The sequence below is a fragment of the Tamandua tetradactyla genome, chromosome 20 (assembly GCF_023851605.1).
Source record: "Tamandua tetradactyla isolate mTamTet1 chromosome 20, mTamTet1.pri, whole genome shotgun sequence".
Classification (NCBI taxonomy): Eukaryota; Metazoa; Chordata; class Mammalia; order Pilosa; family Myrmecophagidae; genus Tamandua; species Tamandua tetradactyla.
In genome coordinates, this window is record NC_135346.1 from 11,325,749 (window position 1) to 11,344,297 (window position 18,549).

The 18,549-nt window shown below is 38.8% G+C and overlaps 1 protein-coding gene across 2 annotated transcripts in view; it reads left to right on the forward strand.

The window, feature by feature from the left end:
* RAD50 (RAD50 double strand break repair protein) overlaps positions 1–5,391 on the forward strand; it is a 286,023-nt gene extending 280,632 nt beyond the window's left edge. For both annotated transcript variants that reach the window (XM_077138398.1, XM_077138397.1), the window contains exons 24-25: positions 2,913–3,046; positions 5,111–5,391. In XM_077138398.1, coding sequence (XP_076994513.1) covers positions 2,913–3,046; positions 5,111–5,297 — 321 coding nt within the window. In that variant the 3' untranslated portion in view covers positions 5,298–5,391. The remainder of the gene's footprint in view (positions 1–2,912; positions 3,047–5,110) is intronic.
* The last annotated feature ends 13,158 nt before the right edge of the window (positions 5,392–18,549 follow it).

Below are 18,549 nucleotides of genomic sequence, written 5' to 3' on the forward strand. Positions count from 1 at the left end.
AATGGATGCCTACATTCTATGAATTATCATGAAAATTTTTCAATTGTCGCTTAAAGAATCACTCAAGGCATATGCTGTCAGGTCAGACAACTGATACCAATTTAAGGCATCTGCAGATTATTATCTTAGAGTCTGCAAAAATGACAAATTTATGATCTGTATGATCAGCATACCATACTTGCTTTGGTGATTCTTAGTGGTAATTCTGAATGAGAAAATACAGAGTTTAGAACGTGTTCTCTTTGGATTAAAAATACTGTTAAAGGTACTTTCTAAGCAAAAGTAGATTTCCCCTAGCTACTCTAAATTACAAAAACTAATTAGCAGTAGTTACCTCCTTGGTCTGAGGAAAGAAGATACAAATGCTTTGGTGAAGGTGCAATAGGAACTTCATTCAGACTCCATTCTACCCAACGCTGGCTTTTTTTAAAAAAAAACTATTATGAAATACTTTCACACAGGACAGCTACAAGAATAATACATAGAGAACTCTAACATACCCCTGCCTACTTCTAGATCCACAGCTCCATCAACTGAAACATTTTACCACATTTGCCATATCATTCTAAACTATTCATCTTTCCATCCATAGCTCTATGACTGTCTGTCCATTTCTGAACACTTGAGTGTAAGTTGTATACATCTTGCTCCTTGAGCACTTACTACTGCCACATACATTTCAAAAAACAAGAACATCCACTTATGTAAACACCTTAAGTATAGCTACCAAGTTCAAGAAATTTAACATTGGTATAAAACTATAGTTTATATCCTAGTTTTTTCATATGTCCCAATAATGTCCTTTTGAGCCTTTTCTCTCCCCTTCCTAAGTGCCATCCAGGATCATTTATTTCTTTGTATTCATCTGTTTTTTTTTTCTTCTGATTTCCTTTAATTCTTTGTTCATATTTTCTTTTAACTCTGAGCAGATTTAAGACTTTTTTTTTAAAATATATCCCAGCTCTGGTTCTCCTCATTGATGATTCCTAATGCTTGAATCCTCTCCTTTGCCTCAGCCATTGCTTCTTGTTTCTTTTTATTTTTTGTTATCTTTTGTTGAAACCTGAACATTTTAATATATTAATATGTTATTACTTAAATTGAGACTCTGAGGTGTCTGTTCCTTAAGCTTATATCCAGCTAGTGTTATAACAGAGTTTTCCTTGAAGGCTAGAAACTAACAAAAAAAAAAAAAAGAAGAAGAAAACCACATTTCCCAGACTTGCAGAATTGCTCGTGCTATTCTACTTGAGCCTTCAGAGCTTATCCATATAATGAATTAAAAGAATGTCTGAAAGCCAGAGTGTAGGGGCCTCCCTGATTCTTTCTGCACATGTGGCCCTAGAAATCCCCATTCACATGGATAGGAATGCCTCTTCTTCCTTAGGAAACAGCTTTCTCATGGTAAGGGCATTGCACTTTATGTCCTATAGCCAGCAATTCCCTGCCTTAAGCAGCAGTTTATGCTCTCCCACAATATTCTGTAGCAGAGTTCTGTGAGCTGTCTTTTACACACAGGGTAAGTTCTGGTTTGATGGCATCCCTCAAGCCACCACCAGATAGATTGGACCAAACGTACATGTTCACAAGGGTAACTCTGCTCCCTCCAGAACCAAGATCGGGGATCCACACTGGGAGCATGGGTCTGCTCTCTGAGGTAGGTGCCAACCAGGCACCATGGAATCCTACTACTTTTATTAGCCTTTTTCTTGATTTGGTGTTTACCCTGTTACTACAATTTTTGATGTTTTCTGGAGCTTTGAGAAAGATGCTTCTGGCAGTTCTTACCAATGATTTAAAGCTTCTAAGAGAGGATAGAGTCCTGAAGGATCTCACTCCACCATCTTGAAGAGGTTGAGGCCCCAACATTGGCTTTTTCTGAGGTCTTGGAGGTCTACCATGGCTCTGCATATTAGTGGGTGTTAGAGATCAAGTTGGCAGCATTGGGATTCAAAGAAAAGAATTAAGTGCCTTTCTCCAAAGAGCCAAGCTATGTGTGTGACTTCTGCAGTCTGTTGGCCTGCCCTAGATATCAGAGAGAAGCTGTAAACTATTATGAAATCCACCAACTCACTGAGGCTTTCTCATTCACAAATTCGGATGGAGGAAGATTTGCAGTTCACACAAAAGTCATTTATACTCCTCAGAATAAGACTATGCTCTTGATTCTCTGTCCCCTTCAGCTGGGTCTGAGGGTTTAAAATTAGATTTTTATTAAATGAAAATACATGCTTAATGGTTTCAGTTGCTTGGATTCACTACAGGTAAGCATGAATAAAAATCATTCTCCTATACTTTTGATACTTTCACCCAAGATTTTTTCTGTCACTCTCAAAACTATACACACAAACATGTAAGTGTGGGTTAGAGCATGATACATGGTGCCTCTTTTGGATCACAGAATATGGAGATATTAAAAATGACTAAATGTGAAAAAGGCTCGGGAAAATACAATGTATCCAGGTTGTTTTTTTAACAAATCTCAAATATCAGGAAATAAAACAGCAAGGCCAAGAATTTATAAGGTTGGTATACCTATATTAGAATCATTACTTATAAATTGTAAGGGATTTCTGTTTCCAAGCTGTGATTTCAAGTTGTTGTTACAACTGTTAATGATATTTTTCTTGTAGGACCAGCATTGCTTTTTAGCATTTTATTTCATTGCAAGTGATAGTCTGAGATGGGCTTACTCAGTGATAGGTTCAGTGATAGGCTGAGATAACGCAGTTTACCTTCTGGAACGGTTTGAGTCTGGTCACAGTTCTGGGCTCTCCTAAACAGAAGAGTAGTAATTTACCTGGCTCAGTGAACCACTTTTCCCTTTTAAAGAGATTTGTCAGGTCCTCAAAGTGGGACGTAAAGAAAAAGAGGTCTGTGCAGTACAGCTCAGGTTTGGTACCTTTTTCCAGGTATTAGCCTCACTCATCATTCGCCTAGCCCTGGCTGAAACGTTCTGCTTGAATTGTGGTATCCTTGCCTTAGATGAACCAACAACAAATCTTGACCGAGAAAACATTGAATCTCTTGCACATGCTCTGGTTGAGTAAGTATCTCACTTTTGGGGGCAGATCATGATAATTTTTGAAGTAAGATAATTCTGTGATGAAAACCCTGATATATCTGAATCTTTCCTTGGGATTTTTTATAGTAATTCTTCAGATTCTTTGAAAAGGAACTACATGGTGAACAGCAGCCCCAGACATCTTCCATCTCCCCAAGTTTGTTCATAAGGAAGGTGTTATAGTTTGCTAGCTGCTAGAATGCAATATACCAGAAACGGAATGGCTTTCAACAAGGGGAATTTAATGAGTTGCTAGTTTACAGTTCTAAGGCCAAGAAAATGTCCCAATTAAAACAAGTCTATAGAAGTGTCCAATCAAAGGCATCCAGGGAAAGATACCTTGGTTCAAGAAGGCCGATGAAGTTCAGGGTTTCTCTCTCAAGTGAGAAGGCACATGGCAAACACGGCGTCATCTGCTAGCTTTCTCTCCTGGCTTCCTATTTCATGAAGCTCCCTGGGAGGCGTCTTCCTTCTTCATCTCCAAAGGTCGCTGACTGGTGGACTCTCTGCTTTGTAGTGTTGCTCTCTCTGAATCTCTCTGAATCCCTCATTCTCCAAAATGTTTCCTCTTTTATAGGACTTCAGAAACTAATCAAGACCCACTCAAATGGGTGGAGACATGTCATCCCCTAATCCAGTTTAACAACCATTCTTAACTAAATCACATCAACCAGGGAGATGATCTCATTACAGTTTCAAATATACAATATTGAATAGAGATTATTCTACCTTTATGAAATGGGATTTATATTAAAACATGGCTTTTCTTAGGGGACATACTTCCTTTCAAACCAGCACAGAAGGTCATAATGACAGGTTTCTGGCTTTGGTTTGGTTTTCCTATAAAACCTACCATAAGGACCTTCATGTATAAAGGAGTTAGCTTGCCCCTGCTAAGACGTTTGTTGGAGGTTGCAGTGGGTTTAGAACTGTCTGAACTCCCCAGTTTTTTTACATGTATCAAACAGTAACTTTTCAGGGATGAAATTGCTTTTATTTAAAAAGCATTAGTGGTTAGGTAGAATCCAGAGAGGGTTAAATTGTTGTACATACCCTCTACCTGGTTCACCTGTTGCACATACAAAGTTCAGGGATGGACGGCCCTTGCCTGAGTACTATGTGAGCAAAGAATTGCACTTTCCCTGAGATAGAAAAGTTATTCCTGGCTCCAGATAGACTTTTTCTGGCAGAGATAATGTTTCCTATCCAGCAGGGTTTGGGCCAGGAGAATTGAGCAGCCACAGAGCTACCTTTCTCCAGTCATCTTTCAGTAGTCCTGGGTGACCAGCAAGTGAGGGTTAATGCTTTTATACTTGATCTTAGAAAAGGCTGAGAAGTGCTAGGGTTAGTGCTTTTGAAACCCCTAGTACATTCAATTCCAGGTAAGGGATGAATGAGTGGTCAGTTAAAAGAAAAAGTCTTTCAAGTTTCAGCCTCATGGCTGGCTTCCTTACCCTGTAGATAATGAACAAAAAGTTGACTCTACACCCACTCAGGCACCTTGTGTGTCATAGTGGTGATGCATCTAGAATTCTGGTGGTGGCAGAATTCTAAGTAGACTCAACTCCCAAGAAAGCAACAGCATATGTTATTTCCCTTAACTTGTAGTCTATTTTTAATATTTTTTCATTTTATTTTCTTCTAGAGAAACTTGTAACAGGTCAAGAAAATCCCAGGCAAAGAAATAAGTCAGACTGCTAAAGTTGAGCAACTTAGGTATAAAAGTTCAGTAAAACATTTCTGACTGCTGTACTAAGAACTTTGTGATCAGGGAGAGACTAGTTTGTAGTCTTTCCAGTCCCTAAGTCAGACGTAGGTGAGGAGTCAGACTGCGCAGCCCCACTGTTTGGAGAGGAGATGAATCTCCTTCCTGGCTGGGCTGAAGACCTAGTCCACCCTGCCGCCTCCTCCCGCTTTCTACCAGGCAGCCAGAGGCCCTGACTGACATTCAGGGAAAATCTTGGTTGGCACACGCTTATGTATCTGACAAATAAAAGTAAGGATTATGCTCTTTAGTAATAAAAGGTTCTAAATATATTGTTTCAGGATAATAAAAAGTCGTTCACAGCAACGTAACTTCCAGCTTGTGGTAATTACCCATGATGAAGATTTTGTGGAACTTCTAGGGCGTTCTCAATATGTGGAGAAATTCTACAGGATTAAGAAGAACATTGATCAGTGCTCAGAGATTGTAAAATGCAGTGTTAGCTCCCTGGGATCTTATGTTCATTAAATATATGTGAGATTTAAGTGCCATAGAAGCACGGTTCCTTAGGCATCTGCTTATTTCTGGTTTCAGTTGAGTCAATAATAAAATATATTCTTAAAAGGCAGCTTTGTGTCTAGAATTTTTAATGTTTGAAAAATTCTAAAATCATGAAGGAAGTTTCAGATGAGATGTGGACTGACTTCCAGAACTTTACACGTATACGCACACACCCCGGGCAGCCTCTGTGGGACTACAGTACTCAGCAGCAGCAGAGTGGGACCCAGCTTCTCTTCTTCGCTACCTAACACAACTCAAATGACACCCTGGTAGCTGAGGCCAATTACTTCCCATTCACTTCTCAAAGCACTGTTGAAGAGGCTCTCTTCTTCCTTGCATTTATAATTTTGTTATAAAAATCAATGTTAAATGTTATCCCTGAATTTATTTCCTCGGATGTGTTTCCAAAAATGGAATTATCAGACAGGGTGGGGCAAAATAGCAGTGTAGGAAAGTGTGGAATTTAACGTCATCTAGAGCAGCTAGTAAATAGCCAGGTACTATCTGAAACAACTGTTTTGGGGACATCAACAACCAGAAATATTGTACACTAGTCTGGAATGGGTGGCAGGGCCGAGATCACACCAGAGAACTGTGAGTAAAACCCCCAAAATCCAGAGGCCTGCACCCCTTCCACACTAGCACAGCAAGCTCAAGTCAGAAACAGTTCCTTATGGGAAAAAGAGGTTGCCTCGCATGACAGCAAGGGAGAACAAGCCTGCCTAGTTCCAATTGTGGGTTTAATTAACAGATTTGGTCTTCTGAATGCAAGTTCCAAACTCAGATAAACAGAGCAAGGAGGGAAGGAATCGTGAGGTATCCCCTGGCATAGGGGGAGAGAGGGCACAATACAGGACTTTTAGATTCAGTCCAGCTCAGAATACTGGAAAAGGGTTTTACCACCAGGCACATGAAGCCAGGTGCCAGCTCTGGCTCTTCACAGGCAAACTTCGGGGCAAGGATCTGCTCTGAAAAGGGATTTTTGTTTGTTTGTTGTTTTGTTTTGTTTTGTTTAGATTATACCATCTTAGTCTTTATTGTCTATCTTTCCTTCTGGTTTCATTTGTGCCCCCAGCACTCCTCCCTCTTTCATTCTCACATTCAGCTTCATTGAGTGTACTAACATTATTGTGCTACAATCAGGTAGTATTGTGCTATCCATATCTGAATTTTTTAATCCATCCTGTTGCACAATCTGTATCCCTTCAGCTCCAATTACCCAATCTCTACCCTATTTCTATCTCCTGATGACCTGTTCATATAGCATTTGTCCTTTTGTTTCTGGCAAATCTCAACATAATGGTCTCAAGGTCCGTCCATGTTACATGCTTCATGACTTTGTTCTGTCTTAGAGCTGCATAATAGTCCATCATATGTATATGTACCGCTGCTTGTTTGGCCACTCATCAGTTGATGGACACTTGGGCTGTTTCCATCTCTTGGCAATTGTAAATAGTGCTGCTATAAACATTGGTGTGCAAATGTCCATTTGTGTCCTTGCCCTCATGTCCTCTGAGTAAGATACCTAGCAATGATATTGCTGGATCATATGGTAATTCTATACTTAGCTTCCTGAGGAACCGCCAGACTGCCTTCCACAGCAGTTGTACATTCACAGCAGAATGTACATTTTACATTCAAAGGGGTTTTTTTTTAAACCATCCTAAACACATTATTAGAGAAAGACTCAAGCATTTTCAGTTGTCAGCCCTGAGCCAGGCAAGGATGGGATTGATATAGGTCTGAGAGTCAAAGTAACAAGTGAAGGATTTAATTCCCTAAAAGGTTTATCTTCCCCAGGAAAAAGGGAGTAGGGCCCAACTCAAATCATAGCCTTCAATCAGAGATTTCATGCCCCAGGGGCTAAGCACCAAGCCCATCTTCTACATCAGCCTCTGTCTCAACCACACCCCTTGCAGCTACTGGATCAATTTAGAATTAAAGGCGCCACACCAGTTTAAACCAGTGAAGAGTTGCAGGCTGACAAACACCACCTACTGGGAAGGATAGGAAGAGCAAAGTATAGAGGCTTCACAGGAATCCCTAACAAACTGCTGGGTATCATCACCAGGGAAACAATATTGGTTACACCCCCTTCTTGAGGCCTGAGCCTGTCTTGTCCGGGGAAGTCTGACTACGGTCATTGGCATCTAGGGAGACCAGCCTAAAAAAAAAAAAAATCAAGTTTCTGTTTAGGCAGGGCAAAACCCAGAAAAACATGAGCTGAAAAATTCTGAACAATTAAATAGAAACTATGTTACAGGTCTAGAATAAGTTGAACTGAACACCAAAAGATAGAACGAAGCCAACCAAAAAGAAAACCCTGGGTAAAAGAGTGAAGACAACCTCCAGAATAAACTAATCAAGGAAATCAGATGCCCAGACACCAAAAAAAAAAAAAAAATTACAAGTCATACAGGAAAAACAAAGATATGGCCCAGTCAAAGGTACAAACTAACACTTCAAATGAGATATAGGAGTTGAAACAAAGTTGTTTAAACAAGCATGCAAAATCAATTCAAAAATCAAATCAGTGAGTTGAGGGAAATATGGCAAAAGAGATGAAGGATATAAAGAAGACACTGGGCAACCCTAAAGAGGGACTAGAAATCTTAAAAAAGCAAATGGCAGAACTTATGGGAAAGAAAGCACAGTAGAAGAGATGAAAAACACAACGGTGACTTACAAGATCAGATTTGAAGTGACAAAAGAAAGGATTAGTGAACTAGAGGAAGGATATCTGAAATCTTACACACAAAAGAGTGCATAGGGGAAAGAATATGAGCAGGATCTCAGAATTAAATGACGACATCAAGTGCATGGATATACATGTTACGGTGTCCCAGAAGGAGAAGAGAAAAGGGGCACAGGGAATGATGGAGGAAATAATCACTGAACATTTCCCATCTCTTAGAAAAAACATAAAATTAAAGATCCAAGAAGCATAGCATACCCCAAACAAAATATATCCACACAGACCGACTCCAAGACATTTACTAATCAGATTGTCAAATGTCAAATACATAATTCTAAAAGCAATGAGAGAAAAACAATCCATCACTAACAAGGGAAACTCAACACTATGTGCAGATATCTCAGCAGAAACCATGGAGGCGAGAAGGCAGTGGAATGATATATTTAAGATTCTAAAAGAGAAAAACTACCATCCAAGAATTCTATACCTAACAAAACTGTCCTTCAAAAATGAGGAAGTGTTTAATGTATTCTCAGACAGACACAGAGTGTCTAAGAGATTGGCTCTATGAGAAATGCTAAAAAAAAAAGAGCATGACAGACAGAAAGACAGGAGAGAGGTTTGGAAAAGAGTGTAAAAATGAAGATTATCAGGGTAAAATGAGCAAAAAAGTGATATGAAATATACAATCCAAAAGACAAAATGGTAGAAGAAAGTACTGCCTTTACAGCAATAACATTAAATGTAGTAGATTAAACTCCCCAGTCAAATTACATAGATGGTGGAATGGATTAAAAAACAGGACCCATCTACATACTGTCCCAGGAGACTCACTTTAGACCCAAGGATAAAAATAGGTTGAGAGTGAAAGGTAGATAAAGATATTTCATGTAAACAACAATCAGAAAAGAACAGGACTAGCTATATAATATCCAACAAATCAGACTTCAAATGTGAAATAATGAAAAGAGACAAAGAAGGACACTAAGTGTTAGTACGAAGAACAATTCATGAAGAAGACACAATCATGAATATTTATGTACCAAGCCAGAGTGCCCCGAAATACATGAGACAACACTGAAGGGAGAAGTGGACACCACTACAATAATAGGTGGAGACTTCAATATACTGCTCTCATCAATGGATAGAGCATCTAGACAGAGGATCAATAAGGAAACAGATTTTGAATAATAGGATAAATGAATTAGACTTAACAGACATTTACAGAACATTACACCCCACAACAGCTAGATACAGATTTTTCTCAAGTGCTCATAAATCATTCTCTTGGATAGACTACATGTTGGGTCACAAAGCAAGTCTCAGTAAATTTAAAAAAACTGAAATTATGCAAAACACTTACTTGGATTATAATGGCATGAAGATGGAAATCCGTAACAGGCAGAAGGCCAGAAAATTCACAAATATATGGAGATTAAAAAGCACTTTTTTTTAACATATGATCATTCCGTTCTACATATATAATCAGTAATCCACAGTATCATCACATAGTTGCATATTCATCACCATGATCATTTCTTAGAACAGTGAATCAATTCAGAAAAAGAAATAAAAAGACAACAGAAAAAAATTCATATGTACCATACATTGATCACTAACATTTCAATCTAACTTTATTTTAACATTTGTTCCCCCTATTATTTATTTGTATTCTATATGTTTTACTTGTCTGTTGATAAGGTAGATAAAAGGAGCATCAGACACAAGATTTTCACAATCATACAGTCACATTGTGAAAGCTATATCATTATACAATCATCTTCAAGAAACATGGCTACTGGAACACAGCTCTACATTTTCAGGCAGTTCCCTCCAGCCTCTCCATTACATCTTGGCTAACAAGGTGATATCTATTTAATGTGTAAGAATAACCTCCAGGATAACCTCTTGACTGTTTGGAATCTCTCAGCTGTTGACACTTTGTCTCATTTCACTCTTCCCCCTTTTGGTCGAGAAGGTTTTCTCAATCCCTTGATGCTAAGTCTCAGTTCATTGTATGATTTCTGTCCCATGTTGCCAGGAAGGTCCACACCCCTGGGAATCATGTTCCATGTAGGCAGGGGGAGGGCAGTGAGTCTGCTTGTTGTGTTGGCTGGAGAGAGAGGCCACATCTGAGCAACAAAAGAGGTTCTCTTGGGGGTGACTCTTAGGCCTAATTTTAAGTAGACTTGACCTCTCCTTTGTGGGGTTAAGTTTCATATGAACAAACCCCAAGATTGGGGGCTCAGCCTATTGCTTTAGTTGTCTGCACTGCTTGTGAAAATATCAAGAATTCTACACTTGAGGAAGTTGAATTTTCCACCTTTCTTACCATTCCCCCAAGGGGACTTTGCAAATACTTTTTTACTCCCTGTTCACATCACTCTGGGATTTATGGGGGCATCACTCTGGACAAACCAAGCAAATCTCATGCCCTACTCAAGGTTCCATGTACTTATGGTGTTCAATTAAGCTGCCTACATAAGTTATATTAGGAAATGCACTAGTCAAAATATAAACTTTATCCCAAATAAACATTTTTTGCTTTAGTCTCACACATAAGTTAACATTTTTAAATATTAATTATTATCAATTTTCAACACTCTGCAGTTATGACATTCCTGTGTTCTTCTTCATGCAAAAACAATTTTTTACATTTGTACATTTAGACACTATGATTATACACCCTAGGCATTCCTAGATTATACCATCTGTGGTAGTTAGATTAAGTTGTCAACTTGGACAGGTGAAGGCACCTAGTTCTATTGCTGTGGACATGAGCCAATGGTACATGAACCTCATCTGTTGCTGATTTACATCTGCAGTTGGCTAGGAGGCATGCCTGCTGCAATGAATGATGTTTGACTTAATTGGCTGGTGCTTAAATGAGAGAGCTCAACGTAGCACAGCCCAAGCAGCTCAGCATACCTCATCTCAGCACTCGCAGCTCAGCCCAGGCCCTTGGAGATGCAAAAAGGAATCACCCAGGGGAAAGCTGTTGGAACCCAGAAGCCTGGAGAGAAGGCCAGCAGAGATCACCCTGTGCCGTCCCACGTAAGAAAGAACCTCAGATGAAAATTAGCTGCCTTTTCTCTGGAGAACTAGCAAAATGAATTCCCTTTTATTAAAAGCCAATCCGTCTCTGCTGTGTTGCATTCCAGCAGCTAGCAAACTATAACACCATCTCAGTCTTTATCGTCTATCTAAAAAGCACAATTTTAAACAACCAATGGGTTAAGGAAGAAATTACAAGAGATATCAGTGTGTGTATATATATATATTTTTTATTAATTAATTTATTTATTTTTGCATGGGCAGGCACCAGGAATCAAACCCAGGTATCCAGCATGGCAGGCAAGTACTCTGCCACTGAGCCACCATGGCCCACCCTAAATCAGTAAATATCTTGAGGCAAATGAAAATTAAAACAACATATCAAAACTTATGGGATGCAGCAAAGGCAGTGTAAGAAGGAAATTTATTACCCTAAATACCTGTGCTTAAAAAAAGAAAGGGCAAAAATCGAGGAATTAACTGTTCACCTGGAGGGACTAGAGAAAGAACAGCCAACAAACCCCAAAGCAAAAAGATGGAAGAAATAATGAAGATTAGAGAAGAAGAAATGAAGTTGAGAGCATGAAAACAATAGAATCAACAAAATCAGAAGTTCGTTGAGGAAAAATCAATAAAATCAATGGACCCTTAGCTAGGATGGCAAAAAAAAAAAAAAAAAAAGGAGAGAGGATGCAAATAAATAAAATCAGAAATGGGAGCGGTAACATAACTACTGATCCCGCAGAAATAAAAAAGGTCTGAGCAGATACTATGAGCAACTCTATGCTAATAAACTAGACAACATAGATGAAATGGACAGCTTCCTACAAGGCATGAACAACAAATATTGACATGAGAAGAAATAGACGACCTCAATAAACCAATCACAAGAGATTGAATCAGTTATCAAGATGCTCCCAAAAAAGAAAAGTTCAGGATGAGACGGCTTCACATGTGAGTTCTACCAAGTATTCAAGAAAGAATTAGTACCGATTCTGCTCAATCTCTTCAAAATATTGAAGAGGAGGGAAAGCTACCTAACTCATTCTATGAAGCCAACATCACCCTCATACCAAAGCCAGACAAAGATACTACATGAAAAGAAAATTACAGATCAATCTCTTTAATGAATATAGATGCAAAAATTCTTAAAAAAAATTACTTGCAAATCAAATCCAGTAGCACACTGAAAGAAGTATACACCATGACCAAGTGGGATTTATTCCATTTATGATACAACACATTAGTAAATCAAAGCAGAAAAAAACACATCATCACAATTGATGCAGAAAAGGCATTTGACAAAATTCATCCTTTCTTAATGAAAACCCTTTAAAGGATAGGAATAGAAGGGAAATTCCTCAATATGATAAAGGCAATATATGAAAAAAAAAAAACACAGCTAACATCATATTCAATGGAAACAGACTGAAAGCTTTCCCTCTGAGATTAGGAACAAAACAAGGATGCCCAGTGTCACCATCGTTAGTCAACATTGTGCTGGAAGCACTATCTAGTGCAACTAAGCAGTTAAAAAGTAAAGCAGAAAACATCCAAACTGGAAAGGAAGACATAAAACTCTCACTGTTTGCAGAATACATGATACTACATGTCAAAAATCTGGAGAAAACTACAGCAAAACCACCAGAGCTAATACATGAATACAGCAAAGTGGCAGGGTACAAGATCAACACCCCAACATCAGTAGTATTTCTATATATTAGTAATGAGCAATCTGAGGAGGAAATCAAGAAAAAAAGTTTCACTTACAATAGCAACCAATAGAATCAAATATTTGATAAATTTAACCAAGGCCATGAAAGATTATACTCAGAAAACTACAAGAAATTGCTAAAAGGAAACAAAGAAGACCTAAATAAATGGAAGGACATACTGTGCTCATGGATTGGAAGACTATAGTTAAGATGTTAATTCTACTGCAACTGATTAATAGATTCAATGCAATTCCAATTAAAATCCCAGAAACATACCTTGAAGAAATAGAACAACAAATAACTGAATTTATTTTGAAGGGCAGGGTGCCCCAAATAGCTAAAAATTTCTTGAGAAAGAGGAATGAAGTGTGAAGTCTCACACTACCTGACTTTAAAGCATATTAAAAAGCTACAGTGGTCAAAACAGCATCACATAAAGATAGATATACTCATAGATGAAATTGAATTAAGTGTTCAGAAATAGACCCTCTCATCTTTGGACAATTGATCTTTGATAAGGTGGTCAAGCCAACTCAACTGGGACAAAGCAGCCTCTTCAATAATGGTGTTTGGGGAACTGGATATCCATATCTCATACCTTATACAAAAATTAACTCAAAATTAATCAAAAACCTAAACATTAGAAATAAAACCACAAAATTTTTACAAGAAAATGTAGGGAAATATAAATTTTGTAATAGGAGGTAGCTTCCTAGACCTTACACTGAAAGTGCAAGCAAAGAAAAATAAATAAATAAATAAATAAATAAATGTGATCGTCTCAAAATTAAACACTTTTGTGCATCAAAGGACTTTGTCAGGAAAATAAAAGGCAGCCTATGCAGTGGAAGACAATATTTGTAAAGCACATATCAAATAAGAGTTTAGTATCCAGAATATATAAAGAGATTTTTCACCTCAACCACAAAAAGATAACCCAGTTAAAAAATGAGCAAGAGACATGGACAAAATTTTTCAGAACAGGAAATAGAATGGCTCAGAAACATATGAAAAGATGCTCAACCTCACTGGCTACTAGGGAAATGCAAATCAAAACCAGAAAGATATCATCTCACACCTATTAGAATGACCATTATTTGGAAAAAAACAAAACAAAACAAAAAATTACAAGTCCTGAAGAGGATATAGAGAAAGAGGCACCCTTATTCATCGTTAGTGGGAATGTGGAATGGTGCAACCATTCTGGAAGGCAGTGTGGCAGTTCCTTAGGAAGCTAAGTATAGACTTGCCATATGATCCAGCAATCCCATTACTACGTATATATTCAGAGGAACTGAAGGCATGGACACAAATGATATTTGCACATCGACGTTTATAGCAGCATTATTTATGATTGCCAAGAGATCGAAACAGCCCAAGTGTTCATGAACAGATAAGTGGCTAAACAAGCTGTGGTATATACATATGATGGAATATTACACAGCTAAAGTCATGAAGCATGTAAAAACATATGAACCTTGAGGACATTATAGTGAGTGAAATTAGACGGAAACAAAAAGACAAGTACTGTATGGTCTCACTAATATGAACTAACACTAATGAGTGAATTTTGAGAGTTAAAGTTAAGAGCACAGGTTATCAGGAGATAGAAAGAGGATAGGGACTGAGCATTGAATGCTGAAGGAATACAGATTGTTCAATAGGACTGATTATAAAAGATCCAGAAATGGGTAACATAATATTATTTGATGGTAGCACAATATTGTAAGTAGACTGAATGAAGCTGAGTGTGAGTATGATTGAGGGAGGAGGGCTGGGGTCATGTATAACCCCAGAAGGAAAGACAGAGGATAAGGACTGGAACAGTATAACTTAGTGATGCCTAGAGTGGACAATGACTAGTGTACAAATATACATATATTTTTGCATGAGAGAGAACAAATGAATGTCAACACTGCAAGGTGTTGAAAAAGGAATGGGATATAGGGGAAAATACAGTCAATGCAAACTAGGGTCTATAGTTAATAGTAACTTTTAATATGCTCCCATTGAACGTAACAAAGGCAGTATGCCAAAGCTAAATGTCTATAAGCAGGGGAAATAGGAGGGGGTATGAGAGTCATTGTAGAAGAAATGGTAATGTTCTCATTTAGATTGTGGTGGTGAAGGCATGGCTACATGATTATACCAGGAACCACTGAATTTTTACTTAGGTTGGATTGTATGATGTATGAATAAAATTATTTAAAAATGAACAGAAAGGGCAGGCCATGTTGGCTCAGCAGGCAGAGTTCTGGCCTGCCATGCCAGAGATTCGGGTTTGATTCCTGGGGCCTCCCCATGTAAAAAACAAACAAACAAACAAAAACATGCTGGAGAGAATGTGGAGAGAAAGATGTACCTACTCACTGTTGGAAAGAAAGAATGGGGCAGCTCCTGTGGAGGGCAGTGTGGTAGCTCTGCAGGAGGCTAGGGATGGGATTGCTGTATGATCCTGCAACCCTGTTGTTAAGTGTATACTTGGAGGGACTGAGAGTAGGGACACAAATGGACATTTGCACACTGGTGTTTATGGCAGCAGTGTTTGCATTCTGCAATGGATGGAAGTGGCCTCTATGTACATGGACTAAGGAATGGAAGGGGAAACTGTGATGTATACATACAATGGACTACTGAGTGGCTGCAAGAAGGATCAAAGTTATGGGGCATGCAACTAGGTGAATGAATCTTGAGGACAGTATGTTGAATGAAATATGCTAGATATGAAAAGACAAATATTATAACACCTCATTAATGTGGACTAACTATAATGTGCAAACTCTGAGAATTGAATTTGAGAGCACAGGTTATCAGGTGAAGGACGATTGCAAAGTTTCCTAGATTGTAAGTTTTTACAGTAGTCGTATCTATTCCAGAGCTGTAACTGTTATTTCTAAATTCTGAGATGTTGAGCTCTTTATTTGTAACCTGGTCATTCCCTGGAATTTTGGGTATCTGTGTGAGACCTGAAACTCAGAGCTAGAGTTCTGCCACTACAAAAGTCAGCATTACCCTATACAGCAACTGTTCAAAACACTGAAAAAGTGATCGACTTCAATTAGAGACACGAATGAAGCTGATCTGGGTAGGACTAAGATAAATCCAACTGAAGGGTAAAGAATGATATTGACTTTATCTTAAAACGTCAAATTCTGCGTGAGACCAAAGGAAGAGATGTTTCTTTGGTGCAAAATTTATATTTTTGGTAGCATGCTATCTAATTTAATTTGTATGGTCAGCTTAACGTCATAGAACATTGAATAGGGAGTGAGATCTTGTTGATTTGTACAGGTTGGTGGGATGCCCCAATATATTCCAGAGTATTCTGGGTGGAACCTTAAAAAGTATTTGCAAAGTCCCCTCAAGGAACTTGGGAAATAAGTAGAAATATTAAATTTCCCCACCTGGGGAAAACTTGATATTCTTGCAAGCAAAGGGGACTACCAATTTGATGGGGTAGGCCCTCAATCTCAAGCCTTGCCCTTATGAAACTTATTCCTGCAAAGGAAAAACTAAGTCTATGTATGATTATTCCTAAGAGTCACCCACAGAGAACTTCTTTTGTGGCTCAGATGTGGCATCTCTCTCTATGCCAACTCCGCAGGTGAACTCATTACCCTCCCCACCATGTGGAACATGACTCCCAGGAGTGTAAAACTCTCTGGCAACATGGGACATGACACCCAGGGATGAGCCTGGTCTTAGCATCATGGGATTGAGAAAGACTTCTTGACAAATAGGGGGAAAAGAAATGAAACAAAATAAAGTTTTGATGGCTGAGAAATTTCAAATAGAGTAGAGAGGTCATTCTGGAGGTTATTCTTATACAGTATATAGATATCCCTTTTCAGTTTTTGGTGTTTTGGAGTCACGAGAGGGGAATATCTGAAACTGTTGAACTATAATCTAATAGCCCCGATTATTGAAGATGATTGAATAACTATAGAGCTTTTAAGGTATGAATGTGTGTGATGGGTAGGTTTTGGTGTCATCTTGACCAGGTGATGTGCCCAGTTGTCTGATCAGGCAAGCACTGACTTGACAGTGGATATTTCATGGCTGGTTGATAAATTGGAAAGCCATTTTATTAAATCATAAGTTGACTGCAGCTGTGGCTGATTATATCTGCAATCAACTACGGGCATGTTTCCCATGTGTGTTAGTTAAATTCAGTTGTCAACTTGGCCAGGTAAGCATACCTAGTCTTGTTGCTGCGGACATAAGCCAATGGTACGTGAACCTCATTTGTTGCTAATTACATCTGCAGTCGGCTAGGAGGCGTATTTGCTGCAATGAGTGATGTTTGACTTAATTGGCTGGTGCTTAAATGAGAGAACGCAACGTAGCACAGCCTAAGCAGCTCAGCATTCCTCATCTCAGCACTAGCAGGTCAGCCCAGGAGATGCAGAAAGAAGTCACCCTGGGGAAAGTTGTTGGAACCCAGGGGCCTGAAGAGAAGACCAGCAGAGACCATCTTGTGCCTTCTATGTCAGAAAGAATCTCAGTCGAAAGTTAGCTGCCTTTCCTCTGAAGAACCAACAAAATAAATCCCCTTTTATTAAAATCCAATCCATTTCTGGTGTGATGCATTCCGGCAGCTGGCAAACCAGAACACCATGAATGATATAATCCAACCAGTTGAAGATGAAGACGACGAAGGAGAAAAAGAGAGACTTTCTCACTACTTCTTCAGCCAGCAAGCCTCTGCTGTAGAGTTAGTCAAGACCCCTCATCAGAGCTGCCAGCTTCACAGCCTGCTCTACAGATTTTGGACTCTTCTATTACCATGGTTGCATGAGACACTGTTATAAATCTCATATTTGCACATATCTCCTGTTGGTTCTGTTTCTCTAGAAAACCCTATCACAGCTTGGTACTGGGAGTGCTTCTTGAGAAACAAAATCTTAAAAAATGGGTTTTTACAATTGGTTTTATACTCTTGTTAGATTCAAAGGCACTAATAACTCTGTTTCTAATAATCAAGGTGGCACTGAAAGTCCATGGGGTGAGTTGGCAAGAGAGAAACGCAAAATAGCACTATTAGATTCTGCTAATTGTACACTTATATGAGGCAAAGCTTTGGGTGAGAGTGTTTTTGACACCTTTATGGAGTTTTGTGGAATTAAGAGGTATAATGATGATGGCTGGCTGGGTTTAGATACATTGGACACAGCTGAGGGAAAGGGATGAGCTGAAGTCTTCAAATTTGCAACTTAAGTGCCTATGAAAGATGTAAAAGTTTCCATATGTGCTCTGAAAGAAAATCTTATTTCCTGTAGTTGCAGACTTGAGATCTCTGAAAAACAGACACAGAGGTTCATTATACAAGTAGCAGGTTTATAACATAAACTAAAATCTCAACCTTGCAGGGTGTCTGCTGAAACTGGGATCCTGAAACTTGGGATGATGACATATGGCTTGATAATGATGGCAATGGGGAGAATCCTTGTAATCTGCTGAGTTCCTGTTAGACTGTGATGGACTGCCCCGAGGAAAGAGTTTCCCAACCTCCAGCCTGCCTTGACGGAAGCTCCCCAGCCTCCAGCCTCCAGTTTCCCTAGAGGAGTCTGCCATCTAGCTTCTCCCTAAAGAGATTAATCCTTCAGTGCCTGCTAAACCTGTAACCACCTACCCTGGGGAAACATCCTCACTCCTCTATCTAGAGTAAGTAATCCTGTTTAACCAAATGAAACTGTAACGGAATGCCCTGAGGTAAATGACTTGAAAGACACTTCTTTTTCTTTTCATGACCCTC